Here is a 12277-nt window from a genome sequence, read left to right as displayed (position 1 = left end):
CTTTTCCGTAGGATTCAGCTCAGAGTAGAAGTTTCATCCATCCATTCAACCCCAGAGATGACAAGCTGGCTATACAGTTGTAGTTATCGCTCACGCCACCTGGCAACAGGCCTACTTGCTGCTGGATTAATACCAATGACAGTGGGATGAGACTCATAATTGATGAGGTAATTGGTTGGTCATTTAAGGCCCTCAATTGGCAGTCAAGATCGACCATGTACTTTCTTGCCTAGAACTGGTTGAGACGGGAAGGTGGTGGGGTTCTGATACATCAATAGTCTGCCGAATTAAACACACTTCTCAGCTCCGAGCATGTCACCAGAGAGACCAGTAGGTTCTGCCTGATTATCTCTGTATACAGCTGCAACCCAAACCGCTGAGTACTTTTTCCAACATTCTTTGTTTTTGTTTGAGAAGGAGCACTATTTTGCTTCACTCTGGGTGATATGTTGAAAAGTTGATGCTGATAATGAAAGATATTCCCGTTCCAAAATGATACTTTGTGAAGCAAAAATTCATTCAAGAACTGTGGGCGTGATCTTCCCGGCCATTCACACCCTGCTGCCGTTGCAAGTGAGGATGGAGAATTTGACACTCAGCCAAATCTCTGTTCACTGCAGTGGGACCAGAAAATCTCGGCAGTGTGAAGGGCTGGATTTGTATCCACCCTGCATTTGTATATGGTTAACTCTGTCTGACATATGACTTGAAAACAAGCCGTGCAATATTACTAAAGAAATTCAACAGAGCTGGTAGGCCAAATTGGATTAATGCATTTGTTCAAACAGCAAGCAGAGAAATTTAGCAAGAACAAGCCAACAGATACATTATTAGTTCTATTTTGTGCAACTTAAAACACAATTGCATTCATATATTGCTGAGTTTAACTGTGGGTTGACATATTCTGAGCTTCACTCCCTCTCGCGCAATGTACAAGGAACCACACAGCAAACAGGCAGCCCATGTTTTGTGTTCAACCAAGCCGAGATAAGCTGATCGATTGCTAACTTCGACTGGTGCTGAGAGCTTGCATATTGCAGCATTGTTGCAGCAACATCAAAGGCGAGAGCCTTTTTAAAAAAAAGGAAGTATTTATTCGAAAGGCGACTGGCCAAATATGGAGGTCAAAAAAAGGAGCAGGCTCCAGAAAAAAACTAACAGATTCGATTGGTTGAAATTGTGAAATTGGTTGGATTGTTAATTTGAGGCACAAAGTGCCTGGCTGGAAAAATGAACAGTGGAGTTAATAAAATGTGGAGGCAGGGAATGGAGTCTGTGTGCAAGTCATGGAGTGCTCCAGGGCTATCAGAGGAAACAGAAGGCCACGTCCTAACCCAGTCAAAGGAATCACAGGACCATCCAATCACAAGAGCCTACCACTCGCAGTGATTCATCTCACTTACTTCTCAGGAGGAGTAAAATAATAGGTTCTCGAAAGCACGCACCATAAATTCTGATTCAGTGATGGCATTATGGCTGAATACAGTATAGGTGGATACCCATGTCACTTACAGGAAAGTAAATTGCTTGCACTTGATTTGAACTTTGTCTCACAATTTTATTTCTGACAGTCACAGAGGAGAGTAAGATAGTACTAAATTGTAGAATCCCTACAGTGCACAAGGAGGCCCTTTGGCCCATCGAGTCTGCACCGACCGCAATCCCACCTAGACCCTATCCTTATAATGGCAGTGATTTACCTTGCTAATTCTCCTGACACTGAGGGGCAATTTTGCAGGGACAATCAATCTAACCAGCATGTGTTTCAGACTGTGGGAGGAAACCAGATCACCCAGAGGAAACCCACGCAGACACGGTGAGAATGTGCAGACTCCAAACAACTGGAATTGAATGCTGGCACTGTGAGGCAGCAATGCTAACACAATGCCAACCTGCCAGTTGGACATCCATGAACTGTAGTGCAACAAACACAATAGTGTCATAGAATCATAGAAAATGTGCAGCACTGAAGGAGGCCATTCGGCCCAGCATCTCCATTCTGGTTGACCAGTAGCCATCCAGCATATGAGGCTATGGAGGATGACAGATTCCATGGTTGAGCCTCTGAGTTCTACATGCAGCAGACACTAGTTATCTTGGAGAGTCTGGGATGAGGTTCCACTGCCCTAATCTGTGAAAATATCTGAAATGCAGCTCCTGTATTAGATTGTGATTTTGGTAGATTGATGGGGCCCTAATCAGCTGAGAACAGAGGTGGGCGGGTAGTAAAGTAACCACCAGCCAGTTCCCGGCTCGAATCTATTTGCGGGCCCTGTTTGGGATGGGGTTTGCAGCAGAGTAAATAGCCAACACGAGTCATATAGAGTCACTTAGGACCAATTAATGGTGGTCAACTGGGAAACTACACTTGGCCTTCAGGTTCCTGTGGGTGGGGCAGCCAGGTTAGTTGCCTACAGGCAGCCTCTCAGCAGTAGAACTGAAGTGCTAATTCTCCAGGTAGATTCAGAGGCCCTGTTTGGTTGCAACAACTGCAGGCTGTCCTGTCCATGGGCTCCTCATCCACCTACATTTACAGTGTGTGTGGTCTGGCTGCAAAATCCATTTAATGATGTGAAATTAAAGAAGTGGAGAGAAGCTGCCTCCATTTTGAAGTGCCCTCTCACTTACTATGCTTCCATTTCAAATGGTAAAACCTCTGCTCCTCCAGCTCCTGAGCCTACAGGATGTTGAGCCTGCCCTTTGCACATTAATTTGAGGAAAATCAGAAAAGTGACTTTTGTACATAATGCAGGCCTCTGACCACCACCACCATCACCACAAAGCACACACTCCCCCACCCCCCTGCCCCCCAACTTTCAATCTGACCACAGGGTACTGAAGTCTATGGGGAAAATCATACCCATGGTTTCCATTCTATCTCCTGTTGTACATCAATGACCTCTTTGTGGGATGGACATTCCATATTGAATGCTATCCTTGGAATTCAAACTTCACATTGTTCACAGCTTACTGAAAGCACAAAGTCAGCGGACCCCTAACTCTGTGTCTTCTGTTTTGCAATTTATCAAAAGAAAACTGATGAGAGCTGTTATCCACGAGTTCGGAGTGAAAGAACACCCATCTATTTCCTATTCGAGATCAAAGGCATTTTAGCTCGAAGCCTTTCCGTGTGGACAATGACCATTGATCAATAGACCAAAACTGCCTTCTGTTACTGCAATCCTTTATTAGCCCAGGGTCCAGAAGGGATCTGGGCCGGTGGCAGAAGAGCATTGACAAATCAAAGAAACATCAGTTGACAGTCAGTCTGAGAACCAGACTCTGAAAATAAGTACAAGTCTTCAAGCAGCCAAAACAGTTAACCTGTTCCAATTTCAAATATCTCCGAGATACCTGACTGCGAGAAATCCCCTGCCATCATTTGTGAGTCCTTTGCTTTGCAAGATTCTCACTTAAGCTTTGTCATTGAACCCATCTCAAGAAACCAAAGGCTTGCCATGTAGGAGACTGACAATTATAGATTAACTATAATCTGTACACGTACAATATCTTTGTGTGTATATGCTGTGTGCACATGTGTGCTTGTCTGAATGTTGTAATCAGAACACACACTCCAAGGCTAAGCTTCGACTCTTTCCATATACAACATACTGATTACAGGAAACAAGGGAGCAACTGTTGGAAACAACTGTAATATAATCATTGAATTCAAATGATCTTTGCAAGCTGTCTGAGACAGAATACTGTTTTGCATTATGCCATCTGTATCATTTGATTATGTTGTATTATCTTGCAATACTGCTAACTCAACTGTTTATTATCCTGGATTTAATGCAGTTTAGTCTTGGGATACATGCTTAGTAATACACTGAATCAGCAATTGGCTGAGTTCCATAGATACAGCAAACTATTTGCCAATGCTTCATTTTGGTTTGCTATTTTAACCTTGTCTCAATACTAAACTCTCATCACCTGGTAGAATTATTGAGATAAGTGAACACTCCTCTCATCTGTGACCAAGCACTTGTAGTTTCTGCCTGTAAAACAGTCTCTGCACGCTGTCAAACAAATCTCCCTGAGATGTTTAAAAATTGCACATGCAAAATGTGTGTAAGGCACAGAACTTTATCTGTACTTTCTCAAATGACACATTCCAAACTTGGCTGGGACATCAAGAGAAATAACAAGGCTGAGAGTTTTCTCTCTGGAATAAAGACTGAGAAATCAAAGTGTGTCAAACTGTGTCGCACGTCTGCATCTCCTTATGGCTGGTAAATTAATTTCATTAGCGAGTCTTCAGGTACATTTTAAATATTTTTACCTTTAATCATTGCTCTCATTATCTATAAATTTGAAATAAATTAGACTCTAAATCTCTGACTTTAGTCAATTGCAGTACATTTGTTGAATGCTTCAATGTATGTCTCTTTTCTGTAGCTCAAAGATGAGACTGCTACAAGAATGACACCTTCTTGTCTCACAGGAGGGAACTTGAGGAAGGTTGCTTTACTTCCAGTTTTAAATTAGGAATTTAAAAGAAAATATTCATTGGCACAGTTACCAAAATACTGAACTACGGGAGAAAAACCCATTACATGACAGTTGTGTTTGTTCTTATTGAAGGTTTTTGTATAGGGATATCGGAGCAGGATTGGGCCATTCAGCCCCTCAAGTCTGTTCTGCCATTCAGTTAGACCATGGCTAAAACAATACCCCATCTTGGAGTTCTCATGACTGTAGTCCTGTTGGCGGCGTGGGCTTGTTGGGCCGAAGGGCCTGTTTCCCGGGCTGATTTTGTTCTTTGTTCATTGTTCTAATCCAGAGGAGATTGAGGCAAGATTGAATCTGGAGATACCTATTGAAGACAGGAAAGGTAGCTAAGAGAGTGCAAAAAGGAGAAAACATATGGGAAAAAGAAAGATGCTGTGAAGCATGGCACAGTGCAAAATGTATGAGAGAGATAGGAGAAGAATTCATCCATATAAGTAATAAAGCATCTTAGCTAAATTTGCAAGACCATGAAAAATAACCTTTTAGCAGGGAGCAGAATACATCCATATGAGGAAATAGCCAGAGAGCATCGGTACATCAATCCTTGACCCATGACAGACAACCAGTGGCAGTGACCTAGGTCAAAGACCCTCTTTAGAACCAGACAGTCACGCAGTATGACTATGACTCACAAGGAGAAGTGTAGGGAACAGACAGCAGGTGGTAAGGGCATAAGCCTTAAAATGTCACAAAGACAGACGTTCTGAAACAAACCACAAGTGACAGGACAAACCACAGAGACTAGAGGGCCACAACCTGAGTTTGACGTAATTTGCAACATGGAAATAAAGGGATGGAGTGACATTCGATTACGTGATCTATTTTGAAGTCGTATGTATGTTTCATTTGTGACGTGATAATGCGCACATAGTGCTTTGACCTGTAAACGACAGTGTGTTTCTGAGCTTGATGTGAAAGGCCTCTCCTGTATACATGTGGTAAAAGCTTGAATAAATTCACCTTGTTTATGCTGCACTCTGGTGTGAAGGCTCAATCCTTATTAAACCCTCCAAGACCTTTTCAAAGCAGCTGTTTTGATATGCCTACTGGTGCATGTGGACTGGGTCATGGACACTGTCAATTGTTTAATACTGAGACACTTTCCTAAAGACTTTAAAAAAGGAGGGACACTGGGACCTGAATGTTTTCCTGGGTGGAGGAGAATATCTTTCAGTTCTTAAGGATCTTCAGTATTCGGACAATTCCACATCCCTTGGCAGCAAGCAGATGCCCTGGCCAATCACCCAACATTTGGATGTAATTAAAATAATGGACCAGGATTTTTTTGGACCTGGCACTGAGTGTCTTCCCCCGTCAGATGCTATGGACCATTTAAATGGCTGTTTACTTGAGCAGGACTGAAATATCCCACCGAGGGAGAGGGGGTTGTAAAATCCTGACCATGGAGCTACTCCAGCACCGAAGGAGCCCATTCGGTCCATCGAATCCTTGCTATCTCTCTGCGGAGTAACCCAATCAGTCTGCTCTGCCCTTGTCACCCTGCACATTTATTTCCCTCAACAGTCTCTCCCATTTTCTTCAGAGCTCATTAATTGGCACCACTTTCACCACTCTGAATGCAGGAAGTTCCAGGTCACTGCCACTCACTGTGTAAAAATCTTTCTTCCTCACATCCCCCTTCATCATTTGACTAAATCAGCATCCCTCTGGTCCTCATGCTCATGGGATAATGTAGCTACTGAGAACAGCTTTTCATATTTAAACCTGTAATCATCTCTGGCAAATCTCCCCTCAATCCTCTTTGTTCCACAGAAAACAATCTCAGCTTTAGAGGAGGCATGGTGGCAGAGTGGTTAGCACTGCTGCCTCTCAGTACCGGAGACTCGGGTTAAATTCTGGCCTCAGGTCACTGTCTGTATGGATTTTCCACGTTCTCCCCGTGCCTGCGTTGGTTTTCTCTGGGTGATCTGATTTCCTCCCACACTCAAATATCATGAGGTAGAGAGATTCTTCCCGCTCAGAAAGGACAGCAGGACTAGAGGGCAGAGCCTCAAGATAAGGGGGGGGGGGGTGCAGTTTCGAACGGAGTTGAGGAGGAACTTCTTCACTGAAAGGGTGGTGAATCTCTGGAATTCCTCTGCCCGTTGAAGTGGTGGAGGCTACCTCGCTGAATATATTTAAGTCACGGGTAGATAAGTTTTTGGTAGACAAGGGAATTAATGGTTATGGGGAGAAAGCGGGAAAGTGGAACTGAGCCACTTCAGATCAGCCATGATCTTATTGAATGGCGGGGCAGGCTCGAAGGGCTAGATGGCCTACTCCTGCTCCTACTTCTTATGTTCTTATCATAGAATAGAATCATAGAAGCCCTGCAGTGCAGGAGGAGGCTAATCAGTCCATCAAGCCTGCTCTGACAGCGTTGCTGCCCAGGCCCAATCCTCATAACCCCATGGATTTACCCTGATAATCCATGGATTTACCTTGATAATCCCCTGATGTTCAGGTCAATTCACCATGGCCAATCCACCTTACCTGCACATCTTTGGAATGTAGGAGGAAACCGGAGCACCAGGAGGAAACCCACGCAGACATAGGGAGAATGTACAAACTCCACACATACAGTCACCCGAGGTCAGAATCGAACTCGGGTTTTTGGCGCTGTGAGGTGAATTAACCATGCTAAATTGTCCCTTAGTGTTAGGAAGATTAACAGGATAAATACGTGGGGTTGTGGAGATGGGGCTTGGATGGGATTGTTGTCGGTGCAAACTCAAAGGGCTGAATGGCCTCGTTCTGCACTGTGGGGATTCTTTGATTCTTCAACCCAATCCCCCCCCGATTCTAAAAATGTTGGCTGAATCAGCTGTGGGCAGAGCTTCAGCAAAAATATTCCACCTGGTTGCGTGGCTCTCCTTTCTGTGATTATAGCTGCGTTTTCTCGAGAAGTGATTGTTGCACCATTTTGTGTTTGCAAACACATTGCATTCGAATACATTACCACTTCACTTGTGCGCTGAAAATTATAGGTGGCTGGGCTGATTGCAGCTTCAGTTCTTTGCAAGAGGAAAGGTGCTGGCAGATTCACCCTCCAGCTAACAGAATTTACTGAGTGATGAACTGTCCACCTACTGATATGAATTGGGTATTATAAGATAGCTGAGCTTGGCTAACAGTGATTGGGAAGTGAAGTAATCTGTGTTGTAATCTGATGCAGCAGAAAAACAATACGCACACATCTTTGCAATGTAAGGTAAACTATTCAGGGATTGCATACTTTTGAATCTGTTTTCTCCCTCCTGGGGACAGTGCACTGCCAATTAAAATGACGAACTCGATCGTAATTGGTGATGACACTGCCTATTTATCATGGTCAGGTAGTGAAACCTTCTGCCTGTCTTCAAAGAAGGCTCTGCTACGCAAATGAGGTATTGATGTAGTTGCTGTTGCTATGCAACAGATATTTTGGGACAGTCATCTTTTGTTTCACTGGTCAACGTGACTTAGTAACATTTCTTTCACGTGAATGGCAGAGAAACCCGATCATAAAGGCGAGAAACAGGAAAAAGAATGGATAAATTGAAGGAAACCATTATCGACCATATCAGCATTAAGGACTAGGCTTATTGCAGGCCGTCTTCACAGGAACCATGGTGGCCTGGCCCCACTGGAAAAACCCCACATCAGCTCCCCAGCCATGGGAGAATCTTCCTTGATGAAGTTGTAAGGTAAAGGGACTGATGCAGGATTCACGGCCATTGGCGGCTGGATGTCAATTAACTTCATTAATGAGCCAATTGCTACCAATAATCCATGACCCATTGCAATTTTGTGGTGCCTCATTGCTTTAACAGAACCCCACAGCTTTCCCATACTCTCAGGCTGCATTACAAAACCCAGGAGCGTGATCTCAACCGCTGGTCACGCCACACTCCCCCTGCAGTGAGGTCAGAGATTTTGGTGGCCAGCCAAACCTCCATTCACTGTGGTGGGGTGGGAAAATCCCACCGGAGTGAAAGGTGGTGAGATTCCGGCCATGGGGTTTGCGAGAAGCCTCCACGGAGCGATGGGTGAGCTGGGAGATTCACTCGTCGTCGGACTCTGTGTCTGAAGTCGGGAAGAGAGTGTTACTGGGAAAGCCACTTCTGCCTGTGCCTCTGACATCTCTGTCTCCCCCCTTCCATGACCTCACCCTGCTACCCCCAACCCACCTTCAATCACCCTTGGCTTAGGGTGCAGGAGATCCCTGGGCACCATGTGGGTGCTGGCGGTGACGATGGTGAGTAGTTGCCAGCTTCTGATTGGCCTGCAGCTCCCAGTAGGGACCTCAATTGTTGGGGAAGTCCTGAATGTGGCCGTTTAAGTAATAAAAGGGGCCTTGATACTGTCCAGGCCTCCCCACTACAGAACTGACATGGCTTTCAATGAACAAAGTAAAGTACAGGAACAGGTCCTTTAGCCCTTCAAGCCTGTGCTGATCATAATGCCCTGATTAAAACAAACACCTCCTGCCCTTACTCTGTCCGTATCCCTCTATTCCCTCCCTATTCATGTACCCATCTGGATGCCTCTTAAATGTTGCTAATGTGCCTGCTTCTACTATCTCCTCCAGCAGCGCATTCCAGGCACCCAGCACTCTCTGCGTGAAAGACTTCCCCCGCACATCTCCCTTAAACTTCCCACCTGTGGCTCTTTGTAATTTCCTACCAATTCTCCCACTGAAACCACTGTCAACCTCACAAAATCCAGCCCAAAGCGGCTTCACTTCACCACTGCCCATACTCGTTAGAGTTTAGAAGAATGAGGGGAGATCTCATTGAGACGTATAAGATGATGAATGGGATGGATAGGATAGAGGTGGAGAGACTCTTCCAACTCAGAAAGGACAGCAGGACTAGGGGGCACAGCCTCAAGATAAAAGGGGGGGCGGTTTAGAACAGAGTTGAGGAGGAACTTCTTCACTCAAAGGGTGGTGAATCTCTGGAATTCTCTGCCCGTTGAAGTGGTGGAGGCTGCCTCGCTAAATATTTTTAAGACGCGGGTTGATGGGTTTTTGATAAGAGAGGGGATTAAGGGTTATGGGGAGAGGGCGGGAATGTGGAACTGAGCCACGACAGATCAGCCATGATCTTACTGAATGGCGGGGCAGGCTCGAAGGGCTAGTTGGCCTACTCCTGCTCCTATTTCTTATGTTATGTTATGTTATGACTCCTTACAAATTTGCGACCAAGTGTTCTGGAATAAGTGGGTATTACCATGGGTTCGACGGTCAAGTAGTACCAAGAATTAAATTGCTGACTCAGATTGATTTCCCTGTGGAATATGCAATGGAATTAGTGTGCAGTGCAAATAACCAAGCGATGATGTTTGAAATGTTGCCACATTTAAGGTGGTATCGTGAACAAGATGAGGTCATTATTACCGGTTAATTTGACAATCAAATGATGATGTGAACTTGAGAGCAAGTGTTGAGGAGTGGATGAGTAATATATTTTCAGAATCAGTACATTGTTTTGCTTGAACTGTGAGCTGAAATTCTCCCTTCCATTCATAACCATAGTAACCTGCTCAGCTTGGATTCCTAAAAACTGCTCCAATGCAAGTTCAATTTTGCTGACACAAGCTTTCAAAATAAATTGTTGATTAAACGATTAGTTAATATGGGGCCTTATCGCACACACACGTTTTTTATGAATAGGAAAACTGTCTTGCTTGTCTATTTGTACAATCTTTCTAGTTACTTGTTTAGACTTAGGTTCTGCAAACTCCAAATGAGAATCCATAGAGCTCATACATAAAATACATGGACTGAGGCTATCAGCCAGTATAATATAATAAGCTGCACAATAATACATTTAGATTTTATTAGTAACATCAAACTCTTGGCACCAGTGCTTGAATATTGCATGTAGAATTGTTTAATTATTACCACTCATTTATCAAAGCTGCTTTCAATTAGTTTGGCCATTGCCTCATCCACTTTAGCTTGCAAGCTAAATGATTGCACTCACTAGATTCAAGGTCGCGTCTGCTGCTGAAGTATCTCCTGATCCAAGACAATGCACGCTTAAGACCTTTTGCCAATAAAATGCCTTGAAGAACTTTGCAATATTTCTATAAGTGTGAATGCCCGCCATGTGAAATGTGTGACCAGAAAAATAGTGGAATGGAAAGTAGTCTGACTATTTTGTACACTACAGTTCGTCATTGAGATCTAGAAAAGACCTAAGGCCTGAGATTTGTAAAGGAATTCTCATTAGTGTCAATTGCGTTGCATTTCTGGACTCCAGAAAGATGTCAAATGCAATTTTCGGCAATGTAGGATGAATGCAACTTGAAATGGACATTAGCAGGGCATAATAAATGAGTTATTGAACAACGCACTTTTGAAGGATTAATCTCTTTTGGAGTCAATACCCAAGGAAAATAAAGTTCTGACAAACACTTGGTGAAAGTTTAGCATTAAAATTGGTTGCCAATTCTTCAATATATTTAAATCTCCTTGCCAAATTGCTACACTTATAATCTTAATAAATCCTTGAAATCCTAGCTGCCGGAGGGAGCACAACTTAATCTGACAAAAATTGTGTACTGAGCACACTTGTAATAATTATTCTGTCACAATAAACAAAAGGAAGGTCAATGGATTTGAATCACTGAGTGCAGGCAATTGAAGTACTATTATGGGAAAGAAAACAATTTAGATTGCCTTGTGCCTTTAGCACTGATTTATCATCATGTGGAACAATTAAGGATTTGACTAATCCATTGATATTCTGCTTTAATGAAAGCACTTCTGGCATTTCCCAGTTAAGACAGAGAGAATTAAAATAGAGACACCCAACGTTGTTCATAGCCGTGTAACCATTTTGAGTCCAACGACCTTAATTTTGGTGGAGAGTAGATGGAATTTATTCCGACACTCCTGTTGCAGTGTCAGTGTTGTTACAGGACTTTGAAACCTTCTGTGAGAATGTCTTTTTTTTTAAGTCCTGCTGGTTTTTGCTGCCCATTCAAATAAGGCAATCAATTTGCCCGGAGATTGTTTGGGTGGAAAAACTGGTCTTTTAAATATCCAAACCTCTCCACCCTCGTGGCCCCAGCAATGTTTGAAGCCAAACAGTGGCCACTGCTAATGGTGTGAGTGCAGAAAATGAGTTGCATGACTCATTTATCTCAATTACAGTCTAATGACTGATTATGATATGCAGTAGAGCTCATGAAAAATGCTGACCCTTGGTAGATTCAAGTTCCACATTAGATTTTGTCTTCTTTAAGAAACCCACCTTGAAAAAGATCCTCGCTTACCTCAGGAATTTCAAAGTCCAATCTCTGAGACGAATTAACATAGACTCTGAAAAATACTAGTACCGTAGAAATAATAAATGGATAGATCGAAAAATTGGAATGATATATTAGCTCTGGGCACATTTGTGTTCTATTATTTATTGGGGACATTGCTATTGTGTAGCTTTTCAATATTTAATGCAAAATTGTGACTTTCAGATCTTATCTGACAATGTTTATAATTATTTTCCAGGTAATAACTGACAGGCAAGATGGCATAAAGTTTCAACTTCATGGTAAGGGCGTTGAGGAGGAACCAAAGGGTGTTTTCAAAATCAACGAGAAGTCTGGAGAGATCATTGTGACCCGTTCACTGGACCGTGAGGATTTGGATATGTATATTGTAAGTATTACACATGCTGTACGTATTCCTTGTAAAATTGGGCCCCTGCTACCAGCTATACATAATCAAAACTGCATATTGATCCCGTTCACTGGAAGAGTTTAATACACAATGATT

At 43.2% G+C, this 12277-nt stretch overlaps 1 protein-coding gene across 1 annotated transcript in view; it reads left to right on the top strand.

Annotated features, from left to right (window-relative positions):
* Positions 1-12277, top strand: part of cdh13 (cadherin 13, H-cadherin (heart)) — a 971374-nt gene that overhangs the window by 402759 nt on the left and 556338 nt on the right. Inside the window, exon 5 of the mRNA XM_080186753.1 lies at positions 12011-12160. Coding sequence (XP_080042879.1) covers positions 12011-12160 — 150 coding nt within the window. The remainder of the gene's footprint in view (positions 1-12010; positions 12161-12277) is intronic.

This window comes from Carcharhinus amblyrhynchos, chromosome 4 (assembly GCF_965287045.1).
Source record: "Carcharhinus amblyrhynchos chromosome 4, sCarAmb.v2.hapA, whole genome shotgun sequence".
Lineage (NCBI taxonomy): Eukaryota > Metazoa > Chordata > Chondrichthyes > Carcharhiniformes > Carcharhinidae > Carcharhinus > Carcharhinus amblyrhynchos.
This window is presented reverse-complemented; position numbering and strand designations above follow the sequence as displayed.